Source organism: Euprymna scolopes, chromosome 19 (assembly GCF_053919585.1).
Source record: "Euprymna scolopes isolate OS-2025 chromosome 19, ASM5391958v1, whole genome shotgun sequence".
Lineage (NCBI taxonomy): Eukaryota > Metazoa > Mollusca > Cephalopoda > Sepiida > Sepiolidae > Euprymna > Euprymna scolopes.
This window is the reverse complement of record NC_136500.1, coordinates 145,000,214-145,025,907: the sequence shown is the minus strand read 5'-3', so window position 1 is coordinate 145,025,907 and position 25,694 is coordinate 145,000,214. Positions and strand designations below refer to the sequence as shown.

General features: G+C 29.0%; 1 protein-coding gene and 1 pseudogene across 1 annotated transcript in view; one reads left to right on the top strand and one right to left on the bottom strand.

Annotated features, from left to right (window-relative positions):
• Positions 1–25,694, top strand: part of LOC145240384 (uncharacterized) — a 569,837-nt gene that overhangs the window by 435,007 nt on the left and 109,136 nt on the right. Inside the window, exons 93-97 of the mRNA XM_080103965.1 lie at positions 1,718–1,753; positions 6,741–7,307; positions 10,327–10,362; positions 10,915–10,956; positions 17,977–18,546. Coding sequence (XP_079960091.1) covers positions 1,718–1,753; positions 6,741–7,307; positions 10,327–10,362; positions 10,915–10,956; positions 17,977–18,546 — 1,251 coding nt within the window. The remainder of the gene's footprint in view (positions 1–1,717; positions 1,754–6,740; positions 7,308–10,326; positions 10,363–10,914; positions 10,957–17,976; positions 18,547–25,694) is intronic.
• LOC145240406 (5S ribosomal RNA) lies at positions 15,002–15,118 on the bottom strand (annotated as a pseudogene).

Here is a 25,694-nt window from a genome sequence, read left to right as displayed (position 1 = left end):
CAATCAACTTGTGACATGTTGCAATTAACTTGTTACATGTTGCAATTAACTTGTGACATGTTGCAATCACCGTGTGACATGTTGCAATCACCTTGTGACATGTTGCAATCAACTTGTGACATGTTGCAATTAACTTGTTACATGTTGCAATCACCTTGTGACATGTTGCAATCACCTTGTGACATGTTGCAATTAACTTGTTACATGTTGCAATCAACTTGTTACATGTTGCAATCAACTTGTGACATGTTGCAATCACCGTGTGACATGTTGCAATCACCTTGTGACATGTTGCAATCAACTTGTGACATGTTGCAATTAACTTGTTACATGTTGCAATCACCTTGTGACATGTTGCAATCACCTTGTGACATGTTGCAATCACCTTGTTACATGTTGCAATTAACTTGTGACATGTTGCAATCAACTTGTGACATGTTGCATTGTCTTGGTAAAAGAACTTTTTTTTTCTTCATTTGTAGCAATTTTTGAAGATTTTTTCCATCAAACACATGCAATTTACTATTGATTGTTCATTTTTTTAATCAATCAACAAATAAAATATGTTGTTCATCCTAAAATGTAGAGGCCGAAGCCTTACCTACTGATTTTTGTGTCTTTGGTTTGATTGATTTGGTGTATTCATGTTTCATCTTTATCACATATCAATGCAAGAAATCCTTTTTGTTGTATTGAAATAGTTTAAAACTACACTTTAAATCGTCGACATGTAGTTGTTTTTATGGACTGTGAAATAATACAGCACCCACTTTGAATGTGCAGAAGTTTTTTATCGACAATCTTTGTCATATCATTGGAAAGAGTTTGTTTTGTTATCTGAATCTTCTACAAACAGTATAAGAATTTGATATACCATGTCATGAGCTCACAAAAAATTAAACCTAAATAGCATTTAAGTTGACATCAGAATATATCTTGTGAGATTTTAAAGTTTGACTTGAACGGCATTTAAGCTGACATACAAGTCTTTTATTCTGACTAGTCAGTTTTCATTTGTTAATCTTGTACCATGTTATTGACAATATATTTTGCTACAGTTTGTTAAAAAAAATTAGACAGTTCTCCCTGAACAACTGTAATATGAAAACCGCTTTCAATTTTGACTGGAAAATTAAAGTCAGCAAGGGGAATAACTCATATTTTTAATTTGACTTTTTAAAAGTTCTCTTTCTTATTGTTATTTCTTTTTTTTTAATAAATTAAAATATCTGCAAACAGATAAAAATTAAGAAACTAAGATGGCTTTACTGTATCCCAGGCAATGCTGGATCGGAACAGCGAGTTGAATATACAATTAAGCTGTTGTGTTCACTTTCAATTATGTTCTGATGTTATTTCTCCTATGAATGTTAGTTGAAAGAAAATTTTGTAAAGTAAAAAGTTTACTAAAATGAAACCTTGGTTTTAATCGTCTGCTTTTAAATAAAATTAAATAAGAAATGAATAAGTTAAAACATAAGATTTTTTTTAAATAAAAAATAAAAATTAAATGATGACTCTTAAAAAATACCTGGTAAACCATTATATAATAATAAACATGAAGTACGACATGTTTTTTTTTTTTTCTGAAAAAAATATCTTATGTTGTCGCAGCATTTCTTCCAATCATTGCGCTTGACTCGCGAATTTAGTTTCTATATGACATGTCTCACCTTAAATCCAATATGACGTTGTAGTTGTAATTTATTTTCAACAGTTGAAACCACTCCTCCGCCTACAGAACCCACACCTGGTGAGTGAGATTGCATTTTGCGTCAGTGTTGGTGATTAATAAACAAAATTGTGCTTGCGTGTGTGTTTGGGTATGAGTCGAAACTGATTCTGTACACTGATCTTTCTGACTATAGATATTCACAATATATGATGATTGTACATAACTTCTTGACAACAGGCATGTCAAACACAACGTTCCGCAAGAGGCAAAGGGGTCAATTTGTATTGTGGTTCTAATTTTTTGAGATTAGGACTTTTTGTATTATTTAATTTCTTTAGACTACTATTCTCACGTTGAGTGTTATTTTCACAACATTTCAGTTGATATAATCTACGACCTTCTTCAGGTGTACCTTGTTGAACTCGGGAATCTTTCTGTCGAATTCAGAAATCTGCACAGAATTTCGAATGGAACCTTTATTTTATCCATAGGGGTAGCATGGTCTTGTTCCATCAGCCATAACAGGGTAGGAATTCTAAGTAATTTGTAATTGTATTTTGAGTGTCGCCCGCACTGAAGTTTGGACCTTTAACTATCAGTAGAGTGTAACTTTAAACTGAATTTTAGCAAGTATTTCATTCACTATGCCACGGTTCCTTGTGAACAAGTTTGTGTTGTCTTAAATACTATACTTTTACAGTCATAACTGAAGTTGTTTAATAAAAATTATTTCAGAATATTTTTCTTTTCATTTAGAAACACAAAATAATTTGAATTGCAAGTACAAACGTACATGTAATGTCACAAAACAATATAATAAAAGAAATCAGCATGAGATATTTTGTTTACATCATCTGCAGGAGGGTAGACATAAGGTCAAGTGTGGGTTTGATAAAAGTGTCTCTGTGGAATGAACTGGATTCGAACTTGGCACACCCAAGTTTTCAATCCATGTCGTTAACCACTTAGCATGAGATATAAATATGTTATTTATTCAATACTAACCTGAGTGCCCGGCGTTGCCCAGGTGTTTGGAGGTGTGTGTTGAACAAAAACATATTATTTCAATATAACTAAAATTTAAATTAATTGTTCAATTGTATCTGAATGCAACGAATCCAATGCACATAAATTACAAGAGTTCAAAATGTTCAAACATTAAAACACGTTTCATGTTTTGTCTTGAAATTTGACATCTCTTGTCGAAAATCTTTGGTATGTCAGACTGAAATTTCTGTGCAGTTCTACATCTTATCAAATTTCTGTGCAGTTCTACATCTTATCAAATTTCTGTGCAGTTCTACATCTTATCAAATTTCTGTGCAGTTCTGCATCTTATCAAATTTCTGTGCAGTTCTACATCTTATCAAATTTCTGTGCAGTTCTACATCTTATCAAATTTCTGTGCAGTTCTACATCTTATCAAATTTCTGTGCAGTTCTACATCTTATCAAATTTCTGTGCAGTTCTACATCTTATCAAATTTCTGTGCAGTTCTACATCTTATCAAATTTCTGTGCAGTTCTACATCTTATCAAATTTCTGTGCAGTTCTACATCTTATCAAATTTCTGTGCAGTTCTGCATCTTATCAAATTTCTGTGCAGTTCTACATCTTATCAAATTTCTGTGCAGTTCTACATCTTATCAAATTTCTGTGCAGTTCTACATCTTATCAAATTTCTGTGCAGTTCTACATCTTATCAAATTTCTGTGCAGTTCTACATCTTATCAAATTTCTGTGCAGTTCTACATCTTATCAAATTTCTGTGCAGTTCTGCATCTTATCAAAGATGACAAGTAATGATTAGTGAACTTAGTTCTCTGAAAAATTTAGACATGGATTATTGTGAATCCCCTTGAGTTTTCATAATGTACCTGTCGAGAACTTCTTTGGTAATAAAGATAGTGATAACTCGAAAAACATTGTCTGTGACATTCTAAAATTTAAATTAGTGGATTCAGTGTAAAAGAAAACAAAATTCTAAAGTGAGGATAGATGAGAAATTGTTACTACTTTTTTGACACACGTCATATCTTGATATCCCCGTTTTTTTTGTTTTTTTTGTTGTCTGTGCAGGTCACAGGTAAGCTTGCAATGGACCACATGTTTGACATGCCTGATTTATTTTACTGTCTTAAATAATTATTGTCCGAGTTTTATCAAAGATGACAAGTGATGATTAATCACTCTAGTTATCTGAAAAGTTTAGACATGAATTATTGTAAATCTCTCTTGAGTTTTCATAATGTAACTGCCTATAACTTCTTTGATAATAATGATAGTGATAACTCGAAAAAGCGTTGTGTCTGTTACATCCTAAAATTTAAATCAGTGGATCCAATGTCTTTTGTTCCATTTTCACCCCAAACAAGGCACAACCCCACTTCGATGTAGGTGGATACTGTCAGGGACATAAGCTGTAGAGATACTATGTAGGGAGTTGAGCAAAAAGATGTTTGTTTACATTACACTTGAACTTCTGCATGTCAGTACAGTTGGAGAAGCAGGAACCCGGAAGGGAATTCCAAAGTCTAGCAGTTCTGAGGAACAAACTACTAAAGTAGAAGGCTTTCTGGAAACATTACTAAAGCACCGTCGTATCATCATATCGGGCAGGTTGCCCGGATCAAATCGACTCTTTCTCTCCAAAGGTCTCTATCTTCTATGGCCTTAGGAAGATTTTCACATTGTAAGCCAGTGTCTTCTGTCAATAATTTTGTGTACATCTTGGCAGGTCTTCCTATTTTAGTGGTTCCATGTTCCAACATCACTGACAACCTCGTCTTTTTTCTGTATCAATGTCTGGAGCATCATGTTCTTCTTTCTCTTACTACTGAAGAGATCCTGGACAGTCGACCATACAGACGGCTGATGGTTAGGTGTGCTTTCCCGTTTAAGTTTAACACTGCCCGGAGCATTACTAAGGCAATGGCAGATAAATTCTCACTAATTTTCCGACAACCCTTGCATTCTGATATGTTCCTTCCTTCTCCCACTTTTTTCAAAGTTGCTGTCTGTGTAGACCGCAAACAAGCTTTCAATGGGGCTGCAAGCGACCCACAGGTTACATGTTTCACATGCTCTACAACATAACTTATAAATATGAAGCTATGTTTTCTCTGTGATAGACGTTAACAATATTTCTTATGTATGTAATTCATTAAAAATCCGTGTTTAGCTGTCTGTATGAATTTGTGTTTGTCTGTGTTTATGTCCATTCTTCATTTATTTTTGACTTAAAAATTAATTTTATAATAAACACATAATAATATTTTCAAATAATTATTTAGGTCTTCGAGAGATTAATTTCTAATAATATTTTGATTAACGCCAATAATATCTTAAAATTACCTTGTTCACAAAAAATAAAATAAAATTTTATCACTATATTCATCATCATCATAAATTGTATAATTAATATTTTTGTAAATCCTTAAAAAATAAAATATAAACCAAATTAGGTAATTTTTGTACTTATAAATAAGTAACTTCTTATGACTTTATGACAAAAACTTTTAACTAAAATACAAAAACTAAAAAAAAAACAACATATAAAACACAATTGTTTTCTTTTATCTTTGTGTAATAGATGCTTAAATGTAAACTTAAGAAAGAAAACTTTTTTCAATTCTTAATTCTTTTATTTGTTATCAGTTTTTTTTTTGTTTGGAATATTTGGTATGTTACATTTTTTGTTGAGCGATTGGGCCTTTCTTTGGTTCAGTTACCTTTTTGTTTAAACAAGAATTTGCATAGCTAAATATGCAAGGAAGCATCTTTAGGACTTGCGTCCCTATTCTCAGTAAACTTAACAGAAATTAGAAATCTATTATTATACCTCTAAATTTCATAATTGTGTTATATTTCATAATACCATTATTGTGTTATTATACTTCCTAATATCATAAGTATGTTATTATACTTCCTAATATCATAAATTTGTTATTATACTTCCTAATATCACACTTATGTTATTATATTTCCTAATATCATAAATGTGTTATTATACTTTCTAATATCATAAATTATGTTATTATACTTCCTAATATCACAAGTATGTTATTATACTTCCTAATATCATAAGTATGTTATTATACTTTCTAATATCATAAATTTGTTATTATACTTCCTAATATCACACTTATGTTATTATACTTCCTAATATCATAAATGTGTTATTATACTTCCTAATATCATAAATAATGTTATTATACTTCCTAATATCACAAGTATGTTATTATACTTCCTAATATCACAAGTATGTTATTATACTTCCTAATATCATAAATTTGTTATTATACTTCCTAATATTTAATGGCATTATACACAGAAAAGGGTGTTGTGCTAATTTCAGATTGAGTATGATTTCAGTTCTATCAAAAAATATTTAAAATGTATCACTTAATACACATTTGATTGTTACTTTGATTTAGTTTACGTTCTTCACCAAATAGTTCAGCTGATTTTTACAATCATAGCTATCTCCTCTTTTTTATACTAATAAATCAGGGCTTATCGAGGCCTAAAGGCCACTCAAGTATAACTGATAATGAGATTATCAATTAGCGATGAACAATGCCTTAAATGATCAGTAGAAGTATTTGTTAATATTGAATTTAAAAACAACCGTGTTGTAGCCGGTTGGGAAGTAGCCCCACATTATTGTATTCTACAGACGGGATACCTCAAATATCTATAGTAAAATTGTTACCATTTCCTGGGTTTTAGCAAAATGAAATTGAAAGGACCTCGTTTCATACATGGGCGCCCAACCAATGTCATGTGTTATATTGAAAATGTACTATATAAATAGATGAATGAAACTTACAACCTTTCTTTATCTGCAATATCTATTTATTACACTAACCGTATTCTAAAAAAAAAAAAATTGCTGATAACATTAAAAGCTCTTCATATATATCCTGGAAACTCTTTCTTTTTTCTATTTATTAATACGTTTTCTTTGTAATAATTTTATGAGCTCTTGAATCGAAACAGCCACGGAATATAATTCTGATGCTTTTTCTTCTCTCTTCTTTTAAAAATCTTCCTTCTACTACAGAGCCGTGTAGGCCTGCAACATCCGATGTAGTTTTCCTGCTGGACGCGTCAACCAGTGTCAGTGAGCGTAATTTCAAGAAAGTCTTACAATTTGTCAAGCAGTTTTTGACCGAGGCTTATATCGCACCTGATGGTGTCCGGGTTGGAGTGATCACATTTAGTAGCTATGCTTACGTCCAGTTCAATCTTAACAAGTTCACAACTAAAGAGCAAGTGTTTGAAGCCGTGGATAACATCCCTTACAGTTATGGTAGTACTAATACTGCTGCTGGCCTCCAGGCTCTTAGAGCTGCTTTCTCAAGAAATAAAGGGGATCGACCTGAAGCTCCCAACTATGCGTTGGTTGTCACTGATGGGGTCTCAAACATAAATTCCTACCAAACTATCAGTGAGGCTGAAATCACTCGGAATAGTGATATCCATATTTATGCTATTGGTGTAGGCCTCTCCGACACGTCAGAACTGGAGAAAATTGCCAGTAGACCCAGCAGAGAAAACACGTTTAATGTTCAAGACTTCAATGAGTTACAAGGTGTTAAGAAGGATTTGTTTCAAGAGTTTTGCCCTGGTATGTGCTCAAGTGTTACCTTTCTTATCACTCACGGAATGCCAGTCACGTGCACAAACGGTCACATCCAGCAGTTTTGTTCTTGCTGCTGCTGATAATATAATCTGTAGATTAGCAGTTCACGCTTTAGGATGCACCGTTTTTCAAAATGATTTTTGTCCTTTTTATTCACTTCTTTAGAAAGAGTAAATTAATTAAATGAATGCACTTTTCTTTTCTTCCCCGTCATCAGTCATTTTTTTTTTACTTTTGAATCTAACAAAATTATACTTAAAAAAAAAAACAACCTAATGAATTGTCTTGTACAATATTTGATTTAAAAAATTGACTATGCCATTTATAAAATGAATTATTTTATTTATGAAACGGACGGTGTCATTTATAAAATTATTTATTTTATTTATAAAATGGACGTTATCACTTATAAAGTGGATGATGACATTTATAAAATGATTTATTTTATTTACAATATGGACGTCATCATTTATAAAATGGACGATGCCATTTATAAAATGGACGTTATCATTTATAAAATGGACGATGCCATTTATAAAATGAAGTATTTCATCTATAAAATGATAATATAATGCGTAGATTAGCAGTTCACGCTTTAGGATGCATAGTTTTTCAAAATGATTATTGTCCTTTTTATTCACTTCTTTAGAAAGAGTAAATTAATTAAATGAATGCACTTTTCTTTTCTTCCCCGTCATCAGTCATTTTTTTTACTTTTAAATCTAACAGAATTATACTTTTTAAAAAAACTGATGAATTGTCTTGTAGAATATTTGATTTATAAAATTGACTATGCCATTTATAAAATGGACGATGCCATTTATAAAATGAATTATTTTATTTATGAAACGGACGGTGTCATTTATAAAATTATTTATTTTATTTATAAAATGGGCGTTATCATTTCTAAAGTGGATGATGACATTTATGAAATGATTTCTGTCATTTATAATATGGACGTCATCATTTATAAAGTGGACGATGCCATTTATAAAATGGACGTTATCATTTATAAAACGGACGATGCCATTTATAAAATGATTACTTTCATTTATAAAATGGACGATGCCATTTATAAAATGATTTCTTTCATTTATAAAATGGACGATGCCATTTATAAAATGAAGTATTTCATCTATAAAATGGACTATGCCATTCAATAAATACTCATGCTCAATGTATTTTTCATTCTTTGTTCATCAAAAATAAATTGTTTGTTTTGAGGAGGTTACATTCTTTCAACTTTTCATTTCTAATGATTTATGCCACAAAGAATAACAAATACGTAAGACAAACTTATATGCAAATGTAAATCTTATAAATGAATGATAAGAAAGTTGACTACGGTTTACAAACAAATTATGTTGTTGCTTGTATGTCACCCCATTATTTGTATTACTGCACTAGAATCGCTAGTATTTATTTTTTTTAATCAGCAATGCCACCATTTAGTAGATAAACATGTTCAACTTGAGAATGCCATTCATTTGTCATATAGCAGTTGACACATTAGGTTGTACACTTTCCCAAATCATGCTTTCTTATTCACAAATTCTCATTTACAAAATGAAAAAAATATATCATTTTTCTATAATATATAAATATATTTTAAACGCACTTTAATCGGAATATTTATATATCCGATTGCACCACACTTTTATATTATGATATTCACAAGATCATATTTTCAACATATTAGTGTTAGTTTATATTTGATTGATGACCATATCAATTCATTTTCTTTTGCATGACTTTAATTTGCTCCAAACGTATTTTTATTTTTGTTTTATTTTCATTCCATTGATATTTCATATTCCCATATTGTGTTCATTCATTATTTCCTCATTTTATTATGTTGCTATAATTTTATTATTTTGGTATCATTTTATTATTAGCATATCATTTCATTATTTAGATATCAATTTATTATTTTTATATCATTTCATTACTTTGATATAATTTTATTATTTTGATATCATTTCATTATTTTGATATAATTTTATTATTTTGATATCATTCCATTATTTAGATATCAACTTATTTTGACATCATTCCATTATTTAGATATCAAGTTATTATTTTGATACCGTTTTATTATTTAGATATCAAATTATTATTTTGATATCATTTTATTATTTAGGTATCATTTTATTATTTAGGTATCATTTTATTATTTAGATATCATTTTATTATTTAGATATCATTTTATTATTTAGATATCATTTTATTATTTAGATATCATTTTATTATTTAGATATCATTTTATTATTTAGATATCAATTTATTATTTTGATATCATCCCGTTATTTAGATATCAATTTATTATTTTGATATCATTTTATTATTTAGATATCAATTTATTATTTTGATATCATTTCATTATTTAGATATCAATTTATTATTTTGATATCATTCCATTACTTAGATATAATTTTATTATTTAGATGTTTTATTAAGATATTATTTGTATTATTTTATTATTTTGATATTATTTTATTATTAGGATATTATTATATTATTAGGATATTATTTTATTATTATGATATCAATTTATTACTTTGATATCATTTCATTATTTATATATCATTTTATTATTAACATATTTTATCCAGATATCATTTTATTGTTTAGATATAATTTTATTGTTTACATATCATTTTATCATTTAGCTATCATTTTATTATTTGGTATCCTTTTTTTCTTGTAAATCTTTATTATAAACGCTTTTATAGCTATGGATTCCTTACAATTTTCAATATTATTCTACACATTACACGTCAATATCAAAAGGAATAATTTAATAACAGTTACAAAATAACACTTGCATTCGTGTTAGAATTTATGCATCTACATAAGCAACGCATTTTTAAATCTTCATTTTATTGTCTTTCTAAATATCTTTATACGCATTATAATGCATTTCTCTATGTATATAAACGTTTATTAGTAAGAATTAACAAATGTTGTGCGTAGGTTTTTCTGACTTTATAGTCTTATTCTACAGATATGGCACCACGTAGGATTATAACAACCCCCCCTGGTAAGATTTATTTTTTACTTTTATATGCATAAATATGCGTGTTTGTAATAAGTCCAATTCACAAATAATGCTTCCATTTATTGACGCCATAAATTATCTGCCCACAAAGAATTTGTTTTAAGATATTTCCAATTGCACTTTATTTTATTTCATTTTTAAATTTCTGTTGTAACTGGGATGATAAAATCTGGATTCATATTATCATGTTATTTTCATTGACATTTTAATATCTTAGGCATTTTAGTATTCAGTGATATATGATGTTTATTTATCTATAAGACGTATTTAAAAGTTGTTAATATGCTGAAAGATTGTCTTTATACTTGCTTTCATTAATATCACCAAACATAATGGATTCAATTACATATCATTCTCATTTTGTATGTATTTGTTTCCTGAGTTCGCCAACATCTATGTATGATGTTGTTTTTCAATCACCACTACTGCACATCCGTAAACTATAAAGATATCGCTCACCTCAGACTGCACTTATGACGTCACAAACTCAGGTTATCTGATTGGCTGACACAAAAGATTCTCTCTTTTCTACAGCACCTCGTCCGACAACCACAAAGCCAATTTTCTCAATGAGGGGTAAGTTTCAAAATATTTACTCATAACTGAAATTAGTTTGTTGAAAAAATATTTATACATAAGATAAATAAATATCAAATATGATAAAACCAAATGTATGATCGATTTGAAGTTGAAACTTAGAGTTTTAGATATTTTTATCATAATTTTTTACAATTTTATTCCTTTATTCGTTAAACAATCCTTGATGCATGATTACAATTTGCTATTACTTTCAGTATTATGTGACCGGTAGTTTAAGAGTTTATCGGTTAAATATTTACACACAGACATACATCTACTATTTTATTTATATAGACAAATAATGAATTTTATAATTCTTTTGCAATAAAAAACAACAAACGCGAAAATTGTATATTTATATAACTTAGGAATCTTTCACGTTTTTTTTCTGTACGGCTCAGAATCATGGATGCTAAGTGTATCACACCGAAAACAGTAAAATAAAAAAAATAAAAAATAGTAAATATACAAGAATGCTTCGACTAGCCTACAAATTATCCTGGAAAAGTCACCCAACAAACAAATCATTGTATGGTTCCCTTCCTCGTGTTTCCAATATTGTGAGACAGAGACATCTAGCACTTGCCGGTCATATTAATCGCCATGATGAACCGGCAGGAAAGCTTCTACTTTGGACTTTAGGCGCAAAAAAGGAGAGTTGGATGTTCATGTGTAACACTGAAATCCATTATTGAAGAGGAAACCAGTCTGGCAGGAACTGAGCTGGTTACTGCAATGGCCGACCGAGAACTCTGGGCCTACTGGCATTGGATGAAACAACAGCAACAACAGCAGCAGCAACAACAACTTAAGATAAATTAATTCTTTTCTACTACCTTTTTATATTATTAATATCCTAATAGCCAATTAAATGGCATTCCTGATATATATATATATATATATATATATATATATATATATATATATATATATATGGCTAGGGCACGTCGTTCGCATGCAGGATGGCCGAATCCACAAAGACATCCTGTATGGCGTGCTCTCAGCTGGCAGCAAACCAACCGGTAGATACACCTCAGATTTATGCATGTGCAAAAAGGACTTAAAATCCGGCAATATCAACCCTGTTGACCTTGAATCCTATGCCGCAGACCGTGACTTCCTGAAGGGTCAAAGTCAAGAAGAGTGCCTGGCTGAACGAGGAGAGAAGAAATGAACAGTGGGAGGAGAAGAGAGGCGCAAAAAGACAGCATCAACAGCAGCATCGGCAGAGCATGACAGGGTATCTCTGCGGGAAGTCCAACAGAATCTGCCGCTCCTGCATCGGTCTGCTCAGTCACAGCAACAGTTGCCACCTCTCAAGACAACCTCCAGGTGTGATTCTCCATCGTCTATCTAGATGGAAGGCCACCAACAAAATATATTTATTTATATATATACAGTCCTGGTCAAAATCATAAGACCACTTAAGAAAGTAAGCGTTTACGCATATTATCGAGGTTTTAATCAAACAAATAGTTGAAACCATTGCCAAAACGGAAAATATGATGGACAAAAATGAAATCTGCTTCATTCGAAACCTTAACCCTGATCTAATAATTAATTTAAAAAAAAAAAACATTTTCACCTGGTTAAAATGATAAGACCACTTTAATAAAATCGGCTAGTTTGGAAAAAATGAATACGAAAAGCTTTCTATGTTACTAAAAGCAACTTGTTAGTGAATAAAAAAACATCTTACTAAATTATAACTGGCAAAAAGGAAACCATTATCAGAGTTTGAGAGAGGAAGGATCTTTGAGCTTAATAGGGGTGGACATAAAAATATATAATATAAAAATTTGCCCAAAGAGATTTTTTCAACTCGGCATAGTGGAGGAGAGTCTTTAATGATCTGGGGTGCTTTCTCGTCAGCTGGGACCCTAAAGTTGCAAGTAGTGAAAGGCCGGCAAACATCCTTGAAGTACATTTCAATGCTTGAAAATGCTTCTATCAGGACTGAAGGTGCACGTCTGTGTGGAAGAAATTGGATTTTCCAGCAAGACAATGCTGCGATACACACTTCTCAACAAGCACGAGAATACTTTTCTTCAAATAATATAGAATTGTTAGATCATCCAGCATGTTCTCCGGACCTCGATCCAATTGAAAATCTTTGGGGAGGGATGGCAAAAGAAGTGTTCAAGGATAGAACCCAGTATAATTCGATAAAGGAACTTTCTGATTCAGTTTTCAGTACATGGGATAAAATTCCTTCACAACTGATAAAAAACTCAGTCACAAGCATGCCGAAGAGAATTTTTGAAATAATTCGTAATAATGGAGGCTATACTAAATACTGAGACTCTTTTTAGTAATTTATAATTGCCTTTTGTTAAATAAATTATCAGTGGTCTTATCATTTTGACCAGGTGAAAATGTTTTGTTTTTTTTAAATAATTATTAGATCAGGGTTAAGGTTTCGAATGAAGCAGATTTCATTTTTTTCCCATCATATTTTCCGTTTTGGCAATGGTTTCAACCATTTGTTTGATTAAAAATTCGATAATATGCGCAAACGCTTACTTTTTTAAGTGGTCTTATGATTTTGACCAGGACTGTATATATATATATATATATATATATATATATATATATACACTGTTCGCTTATGTTTCTCATCATTATTTTATTTCTGACAAATTTTTATAGCGTAACTCAGTTTTTTTCTGATAATTCTGAATTTTCCCATAAATTTTCATTTTGATTGGTTTTTATTACTTTTTTCTACCGTATAATTAACTTTTAATTTTGTACTTATATATAACATTAAATCTTAAATGTCTTAGTATTAAATGACTGCTTCTGTGCTTGACCTTACGATGATGTAATAAACAGTTTGTAAAATCAATAACCAAATTTTAGGATTGTGTTCTCTGTTTAAAAAATGGTGTTTGTATGGAAGTTGCTTCTGTAATAATGCTCCATTACTCGTCTGATTTCTTTTGTAGCCTGTTTCTTTTTCTGTGTGATCTTTGGTTTGTGCCGATCATATTTATTTGGTCTGCTGGATTCTGTGACCTGGGATAACAAGGGTCAAAATTCGCATCATTAGCTATAAGACATATTTAACAGTTGTATGTGTGCCCCAGATTGGTTGTCAAAAAAAGATATTTCTTCTCAGCTCCCCGATTACAATGATTCTTGGCCTTTTGGCCAAGATCAAAGTGTAGCATCTGTTCCGGCAGATACTGCAAGCAAAGACCATATGTGGGGGCGACCCCACATATAAGACCTTGGTCAATGTAGGGGCAACCCTTCATACCAATTGTCACTATCCAGCTCCCCTACTCCCCGGGGAGTTGGTCCCCATTTCCCCTTCACTCCTCACATTAAAAATCGGCCTTGTGCCTAATTTGCTCGGTGGGGGAGCAAATAAATACCATCTGTTCTTCAGATGCTGCACTTCATTTTCTTGTTCTCTTTCGGTGGAGGAGAAATCCTTCACGACTGAGACAATTTTTATTTTTGTACCTTTTCTCCACGTTAAAAAACGACCCTGGTGTCTAACTCTGTCCCGTGGGGAGGCATAGTAAATAGGTACAATGATTAGATATTTCTTCTGAGACTTTGTTTGATGTCATTTTTTTTTTCATTTTGTTTGTGTATGTAGCAACATTAGGCCCCGACCTATTTTAACTGTGACCTTATTACAGGGATAATGTTTAGCTATCTTAGCTGCAGAAATAACAGTGCACTATCGCACGCATTGTAGAGAGTTTTTTTTTTTTTTCTTAAAAGAAATCGCTCCAGGATACAGAGCATGAGTCAGTAATGAAAGTGAGTAAACGATCAACTACAGATGGTTGATGACGTCATTTTCAGGAGAGCGTGTAGATAAAGTAATAATTTGAGACAAATAAAGAAACAGGCTCCTTCAGTCTTTGGCAGACTATGGATACCCACAAAGAGGTGCCTGCACGTGAAATTTTTGCGGCAGGAGGTGCGCAATCTCCAACCTCACACCTCCTGAGTCGACATTGTTAAATACCAGTGGCAAGTGAAGTGTGTGTACAGGACGACTGGAAACAAATATCGAGATGAGCACATACAGCGTCTAGAGTTCCTGGATGATCACCCATCTGGTACTAACCAGGCTCAACGTTGCTTAACTTCGGTGATCTGATGAGAACCGGTGTGTCAACGCGATTATGCCATATATTGAAACAAAAAAGACATGAAAATTAAAATGGCAAAATCTGTGTGAATAGTGTAAAGGCGCCAATCAAAACGATAAGCATTAAAGTCACTGAAAACAAAGATGGCGCTTGATGGATGAAAATGTAATGCATTATTAATACAGAGCAGACATTGCCAGAAGGGGAAGAGTACGAAAAACAATACAACTAGAATAAATAGTGTTTATGAGTATTTGTTTCAGTGGACAATAACTTGGAAAACAAGCTTCCAGACTTGCATTTAAAGAATATATTTTACACACACGGAACATAATTCCAAAGTTATGTCATAGATTTTCAAAACATCCTTTACAAAATATCTATCTTTACAAAATATCCATAGATAATCATGTATATTAATTATAAATATGTATACTTTAGTTACAATATTATAATCATGTATATTAATTATAAATATTTATACTTTAGTTACAATATTATAATCATGTATATTAATTATAAATATTTATACTTTAGTTACAATATTATAATCATGTATATTAATTATAAATATTTATATTTTAGTTACAATATTATAATCATGTATATTAATATTAAATATTTATACTTCAGTTACAATATTATAATCATGTATATTAATTATAAATATTTATACTTTAGTTACAATATTATGATCATGTATATTAATTATAAATATTTATACTTTAGTTACAATATTATGATCATGTATATTAATTATAAATATGTATACTTTAGTAACAATATTATAATCATGTATATTAATTATAAATATTTATACTTAATTACAATATTATGATCATGTATATTAATTATAAATATTTATATTTTAGTTACAATATTATGATCATGTATATTAACTATAAATATTTATATTTTAGTTACAATATTATAATCATGTATATTAATTATAAATATTTATACTTTAGTTACAATATTATAATCATGTATATTAATTATAAATATTTATACTTTAGTTACAATATTATAATCATGTATATCAATTATAAATATTTATACTTTAGTTACAATATTATAATCATGTATATTAATTATAAATATTTATATTTTAGTTACAATATTATAATCATGTATATTAATTATAAATATTTATACTTTAGTTACAATATTATAATCATGTATATTAATTATAAATATTTATACTTTAGTTACAATATTATAATCATGTATATTAATTATAAATATTTATATTTTAGTTACAATATTATAATCATGTATATTAATTATAAATATTTATACTTTAGTTACAATATTATGATCATGTATATTAATTATAAATATGTATACTTTAGTAACAATATTATAATCATGTATATTAATTATAAATATTTATACTTAATTACAATATTATGATCATGTATATTAATTATAAATATTTATATTTTAGTTACAATATTATAATCATGTATATTAATCATAAATATTTATATTTTAGTTACAATATTATAATCATGTATATTAATTATAAATATTTATATTTTAGTTACAATATTATAATCATGTATATTAATTATAAATATTTATATTTTAGTTACAATATTATAATCATGTATATTAATCATAAATATTTATATTTTAGTTACAATATTATAATCATGTATATTAATTATAAATATTTATATTTTAGTTACAATATTATAATCATGTATATTAATTATAAATATTTATATTTTAGTAACAATATTATAATCATGTATATTAATTATAAATATGTATACTTTAGTAACAATATTATAATCATGTATATTAATTATAAATATGTATACTTTAGTTACAATATTATAATCATGTATATTAATTATAAATATTTATACTTTAGTTACAATATTATAATCATGTATATTAATTATAAATATGTATACTTTAGTTACAATATTATAATCATGTATATTAATTATAAATATTTATATTTTAGTTACAATATTATAATCATGTATATTAATTATAAATATTTATATTTTAGTTACAATATTATAATCATGTATATTAATTATGAATATGTATACTTTAGTAACAATATTATAATCATGTATATTAATTATAAATATTTATACTTTAGTTACAATATTATAATCATGTATATTAAATATAAATATGTATACTTTAGTTACAATATTATAATCATGTATATTAATTATAAATATTTATATTTTAGTTACAATATTATAATCATGTATATTAATTATGAATATTTATACTTTAGTTACAATATTATAATCATGTATATTAATTATAAATATTTATATTTTAGTTACAATATTATAATCATGTATATTAATCATAAATATTTATACTTTAGTTACAATATTATGATCATGTATATTAATATTAAATATTTATACTTCAGTTACAATATTATGATCATGTATATTAATTATAAATATTTATACTTTAGTTACAATATTATGATCATGTATATTAATATTAAATATTTATACTTCAGTTACAATATTATGATCATGTATATTAATTATAAATATTTATACTTTAGTTACAATATTATAATCATGTATATTAATCATAAATATTTATATTTTAGTTACAATATTATAATCATGTATATTAATTATAAATATTTATATTTTAGTTACAATATTATAATCATGTATATTAATTATAAATATTTATATTTTAGTTACAATATTATAATCATGTATATTAATCATAAATATTTATATTTTAGTTACAATATTATGATCATGTATATTAATTATAAATATTTATACTTTAGTTACAATATTATGATAGTTTTTTTTTTACATCTCTTTATTGTTACTGTATTTCATGAGTGTCAACCCCTTTGTTAAGTAACCTCTCGCTATTGCTAATGATTCCAATTTAGGTAAATGCAGTGCTGCAACCGCTGATATTGTATTCGTTCTGGACTCTTCGACCAGCGTCAGTGAGCGCAATTTCAAGAAAATGTTGAATTTTGTCAAGGATTTCTTGCATGATGCCACCATCTCTCCAGAATTTGTCCGTGTCGGCGTTCTTGTTTATAGCACTTCAGTTTATATCCAGTTCCACCTGAATGAATACAAGACAAAAGAGGAAGTGTTTGCTGCTATCGACCGTATCCAATACACGTATGGCAGCACAAACACAGCCGCTGCCCTTAAGGTCATGCGGAACACCATGTTTAGCAAGCATAACGGTAACCGTGATGACGTACACAACATTGCCGTGGTTGTCACCGACGGCGTTTCCAACATCAATTCTCACCAGACCGTGATGGAGGCAGAGAAAGCCAAAATGGCCGATATCCACATCTATGCCATTGGTGTTGGCTTGTCCGAAACAGATGAACTAGAAAAAATTGCCTCTTCTCCTGCCGAAGAGAATAAGTTTGCTGTGCAAGATTTTGACGAGCTCCACGGATTACGAGCTAAAGTGTTTAAAGAATTTTGTCCAGGTAGAGAATTATTTTTAATGCCCTATTCTTGCACTCTTTAAAATCACGGGACACTATTTCGATTTAATATTAAGCAAAACATGTAGAGTTATATACTTAATCACTTTGCATTCACATTTTCTTTTTTTTTTGCTTTTTTATTAGAAAGCATTAATATTAGTGGCATCTATTTATTAATACTGTCGTACCGTTAATGTACATACATACATTAAAGGTTTCCAGATAATAAATTATTTGATCGGGAGATCCTATTTATTAAAAAAAGAGAATAGAGGATTATACCATACTACGACCATTAATTTAGTAGATAGATACGCTTATTTAATGTTCATGGTATGTTATCACCTCCTTTCCTCCTTTTTAATAAATAGGATCTCCCGATCTTGAAGACACAATATAAAAAAAGTGATGCCGCTTTGGGGCTCTACGTTTGAAACAAAACTTGTTTTTTTCTCTTTTAATTGGTCCCACAACAAAAGAAGGGTGGGGCTTTAAATTCACCTTTGTCCGTTCGTTTGTCTGCACTTTTCTCAATAAGTACGCCTTGGAATTTTTGGAAATTTTGCATAAACATTAAACATGATATTAGCAAAAAAGTAACAACGGATTTTCTGGGAAAACTTCGGCTGCCCCGAGGGGTGCCTTTCGGGTTAAAATGGCTAAAATTGACAAAAAAGTTTTATAAAAATCCAAGTTGATGCCTTGGATATTTATAAAACTTTCTGAAAAGTTGTAACTAACTGATTTCTATATAATTTTGTTTGTTTATACTTCGCGATAACTCTTGGGTGTGTCTCAGGGGCTCTTTTAGGGCTAATAAAAACACTCCATTTTTGGGACTATTTTATATTTGTCCAAAATTTTCTGGGTATGTCTATTTAGCAGTTTTGCATGGTGCTGAACTCAGATTTAAATATGTTAAGGCATTGGGGACTTTTGGGGCTAAATGGGGGGGCAAATGATGGACTTAGTCATTTCTTTTTTTGCATGGTGCAGAATTCAAATTTACATATGTTAAGGCCTAAAGGTGCACCTTTTGTTCATTTTCACCAGGATTTGACGTCCCCTGGGGACTTTTGAGGCTAAATGAGGGGGGGGGATGCTGAACTTAGTCATTTTTTTATACCTTGTTCACTGTGTACTCACTGGGGGACCATGCATGCTTCACTCGTTTTGTTTATTTTCTTAGTTAAACCTTATTATCTTGTATTAATGGCTTCTTTGACACGATTTCTCATAGAAAATTTGTTCTTCAAAATTGTTGTGAATTATTTAACGTACGTCGTGTGTCATGGTTTATTTAAAAAAATAATAGACTAAGAGTAAGTTAAATGTCTTTTAATTCTATAAAAATATATTTCATTAAAAATAATTATTATTGACACAAAATTGACAATTATTTCTACTAGCGCTGTGGAATTTCCACACGTCCCACTAGTATTATTTGATTTTTCTATTCACTTTGCAAAAAATTTTTTAAGAAGTACTTAATTATTTCACAAATAAGATAAGCTACATAGAAGACTCGACTGCGAGAATGTCATCATCATATGTTTTCTTCGTACACTGCAGAATATGATCTATTATGTCTTATTTTTTATTTGTTTCATTTTATGGGAATCGTTCCAGACAAGGCATAAAGCTACTTGATGTAAGGAGCTAAAAAATACTACTTCAAAGCCAACGATAAGTGTTAAAGGATAAACTCTGACCCAGAACAACAATTATTCCTCCTTTGTTAGAAAAATTTCTCATAGAATGTGAGGATTAAAGGACAAAATAAGAGAAGTGAGAGTTATCTCGAAATCCAAGAACATACATTATCATGCGATCTTCTCTGTGGCTTATCATTTCTTTCGCACTCTTCCACCATTCTCTCTAGACAGCTGGATCAATAATCGATTTTTCATGCTTTTATATAAGTTTTCTGAGTTAATGACAGATTTTTCATGAGAAATATAGTTGTTTAGACACATATTGAAAAGTTTACCTTTTTTTTTTTTGTTTAATTTTAGATCATATTTTGGAGTTAATGTTTTATGACTTGCATGAAATGTACTGAGTTTTAAATAAGCCAAGTTAAAAATAGATTATTTGATTGTTGGTATAACTAATATTGCTAATTTGCTATTTCTAATAATTGCATATTTTTTAGTCATAAATAATAAAAGGCGGAGGAATTTTCACCCTCTCCTTCAATCTACTCACTCTATCACCCATTTCCACTGATAACGGATATTTAGTATGATACGTATTTTCTGAATGACCGCTTTCAGAAATAAGGCTTATCACATTAGTATAACAAAACAAAGCAAAAAACACGGCACCTTAAAAAACAAAGCGCTTATAGTTTTTTGAGGGAAGTGTTTATTTATTTCTTACATTTACTTGTGCATAATATTGCTGCTTTACTATTTTTAATTGTTTGTCCATTTACCACTCTACAGAGACATGCATTTCAACAAGTCTGGACATTGTTTTCCTGCTGGATTCTTCCACGAGCATGGAAGAACGAAATTTCAAGAAAATGATTGCATTTGTAAAAGACTTGTTGTCCAATGCCACCATCGACAGTGGAATTGTTAGAGTCGGGGTTGCGACTTACAGTACAGGTGTGCGTGTGGAGTTTAACCTGAACGACTATTCAACCAAGGCTGAGATCTTTGATGCTCTGGACAGAATCAGGTACCGATACGGCAACACAAACACAGCAGGTGCCCTACACACGATGAGGACGCGCATGTTTACAGCATCCAGAGGTGACCGGGAAAATTCCATTGATGTTGCCATCTTAATGACAGATGGAGTTTCAAATATCAACACTAACCGCATCACAATCGAGGCGAACGCAGCACGTGACCGAGGCATTCAAGTCTATGCCATTGGCATTGCCCTGGCTGAAACATCTGAGTTGGTTAAAATCGCCTCGGAGCCTGCAGAGGATTATACGATGAATGTACAAGATTTCCGTGAACTTCAAGGTTTGAAAGGCAGACTCTTTGATTTCTGTGACCTTGGTGAGTTGTAAAGCATGGTTCTACAATTTTAATGCACTCGTCCGAATGATACTCATGCGGATGAACAAAAAAGTTTTTTTGTTTGCTACTCTTTTTTTTTTTTTGTAGAAAGAAAACGATTCAGATTCTCAACCTGTTTTGTAGTTAATCATCACAGTTTCTTATTTACTTTATCAATATTTGCCTTTTAACATGGAGAAATCGTTTTTATCACTTTTTTCTAGATTCGCCTTAAGTTTATTTCTCTTATTCCATTGTAACTGTATTCTTTGATAATCATGAAAAATGGACCAGAAATATTTTTCATATACTAACTTTTATATCTAATTCTAATATATATATATATATATATATATATATATATATATATATATATATATATCTGCACTGATGAGCTGTGAAACAGCGAAACAATACTGTATGTGGATGACTATATATATAATTTAAAGGGGATTAGAACAGTAGTCTAAAGAGCAGAATGTATTTTAATGTGATAGTAAAATTACTAATTTAATGTGATAGTAAAATTACTAATTTAATTAAAACTCAAGAAAAGAACAGTGCCCGTTGTAATTCAGATATATAATAAGCTCGATAGGCAAATATCCTAGAGCTACTTTAATATTTAGTAATGTGATTGATAATTTAAAATTCAAATTAAAATTCTGTTTCATAACAACAACAAAGTCAATAATTTGTACAATCATTTCCGAAACGATGTTTTTATTGTGATAGACATTAAGCCACGGACAATAATTTTGACATATAGTTTTTTTTTAAACAAAGTCTCCTCATCAGCAAAAGTATTGGGTGTTTTTTTTTATATGTAAAAGATACTATAAATAAACCTAGCAATTTTTAAATATTGCAGAGGTATCTTTCAATTGTTCTCCTTTTGAAAACCGTAATTATCGTCAAAGAATTCATTTTGATGTTGATTGTAGCTTATAAATGTACGAAATATATATATATATATATATACATACATATATATATATATATATACATATACATGTCGTTTTTTTATGCATATATATATCTGATAAAAAGGACATTCTTTTTGCAACAACCTAATATATATATATATATATATATATATATATATATATATATATAAAAATTCTAATTTAAATTATGTAGAATTGCAACACTATTTATTGTTGAAATAAAAGTGCAAATAATGAAGCTTTCTTTATCTGTTTGGAATCGTCCTATAAATATTGATGCTAATATTCATTTGAACTTTATGTTTACAGTATTACATAATCTGTAATCCAACATACTTCAGTATTTCATTTTAATCATATATATATATATATATATATATATATATATATATATATATATATGTATGTATGCATAATTTAATTAAAGGGAAATTTAAATTATATATATAAGTATGTACATAATTTAAATGTAAACGAAACTTAAATTATGTATCTCTCTATATATATATATGTGTGTGTGATGCACGTTATAGAAATAATATTCCGTTGTGATAGAGAGACGAAACAGTAACCAAACCAAAATATATATTCATCAACGTTTCGTCTTTGTTTAATTTTATTCAATACTTTAGAGGAAGTCTTGAAATAAGGACGAAATACTGATGAATATTAGTAATTATTTTTATACTTACAGCCTCTGGTGTTTGATGTTTACATAATCATCATTTCCCGAAGTGATAAGCGATTTTATATATATATATATATATATATATATATATATATATATATATATAGGTCGCTGTTTATGTTCTAATATAATTTAATACGCAATTGAAACACTTTTTATATTTGTGAATTTTCCAGTGGGAAGTTGGCTTATAAAGTTCTAAGTCTGCAATAGTGGATTTAGTTTGTATCCCTAAATTGCATTATTTTTATTTCTGTTTAGTAAATTATAACAAATTTGAATTATTTTGAATATATATATATATTATTGTTATGAAGCAGCTTAAATGCTGGGAATTAACTCTTACAAATTCGCAAAAAAAGAAAAAACATTTTTATTTTCTATTCAAAACATAATTGACATAAATGATTTTTGGAAGATAACAAAATTATCAAGTAACATTTTTAAGTCTTTATTATGACACGAGTGAGTATGGAACTCGGATATCTCAACCTATTATAGAACACTCTATAAAATAAAATAATCACTATACATACATCTCAACCTATTATAGAACACTCTATAAAATAAAATAATCAATATACATACATCTCAACCTATTATAGAACACTCTATAAAATAAAATAATCAATATACATACATCTCAACCTATTATAGAACACTCTATAAAATAAAATAATCAATATACATACATCTCAACCTATTATAGAACACTCTATAAAATAAAATAATCAATATACATACATCTCAACCTATTATAGAACACTCTATAAAATAAAATAATCACTATACATACATCTCAACCTATTATAGAACACTCTATAAAATAAAATAATCACTATACATACATCTCAACCTATTATAGAACACTCTATAAAATAAAATAATCAATATACATACATCTCAACCTATTATAGAACACTCTATAAAATAAAATAATCACTATACATACATCTCAACCTATTATAGAACACTCTATAAAATAAAATAATCAATATACATACATCTCAACCTATTATAGAACACTCTATAAAATAAAATAATCAATATACATACATCCCATCCATAGCCTTGAGCCCCTGGAGGGGCATAGGCCATCCACAACTTTGTAGATGCTCTTGTAGCTAGTTCTTTTTTCGAGGTGAGGGTGCTGATCGAACGCCCAACCTTCCCAGAAGGTACATACAGCGCCTAGTCTTCCCTAATGGTCACCCATCTGGTACTGGCCAGGCTTTGCTTAACTTTGGTGACCTTGCGAGAACCGGTCATTAAAATTGTATGCAAAACAAACACTTTAAGTCCCAAGTTCTTCGTTGTTTTTAAGTCAATCCATCTGTATTAGCTTTCAAGAATTTATGATAATTTAATATTTGTGTAGGGATTTTTTTTTACCATGAAAACTCCTTTTTGTAAAGTGCACGTTTTATCCTATTAAAATATCTTCTTTCAAAAGACGTATTTTTGGAAGAACATAGTGGCGTTTATTAGTCTCTGATCATTTATGAAAATATAATATTTTCATAGCATTTTAAAAATCAATGGGAATTTATGAAATTTTATATTCGTGTTGAACATGAATTTTCTTTATGTTCATATAAATCGTTAACTAAATGATACATAAATATCGTGATTGTAGATTAATTTGTGTTTATGCATTTATATGCAAAATGTTTAGGAAAATATTGTATATTATATGTTAATAATTTTGTGTGTCTTTTTTCTTTTAATAATTCTAACAAGTGTAGCAAATATATATATATATATAATATGTACATATATATATATATATATATATATATTAGGTTGGTTCAAAAATAATGGCGTCTTATATATATATATATATATATATATATATATATATATATATATATATATATATATTAGGTTGGTTCAAAAATAATGGCGTCTTATATATATATATATATATATATATATATATATATATATATATATATACAGGGTGTCCGTAAAGTTACTATACAGTGATTTCTTTGGGCTTCTGCCATATGCCTCAGCAACTGTAGCCAAATTTTGTTCAGTGCACACACTTGGCCGACCAGAACGCGGAGCATCGGCAACTGAGCCAGTATCATCAAATTTGTCTCGAAGTTTATTAACTATTAATACAAATATAATACAATAAAACAATAAGACTGTATAGTAACTTTATGGACACCATGTATATAAGACGTCATTAGTTTTTAACCAACCTAATATATATATATATATATATATATATATATATATATATATATATATATATATATATATATATATATATGCACATATTATATATATAGTTGAACGTCAAAAAACGACATTATTTTTTGCACCAACCTAATAAGAAGCATAATTTATGAAATATTTTATATTATATATATATATATTAAAATATTCCATAAAAGTATGCTTATATATTTCATAAAAGTACGATATATATATCTATATCTGTGGAAATATTCTTTATTCTCTTATATTTCCATTTTCTATACACCA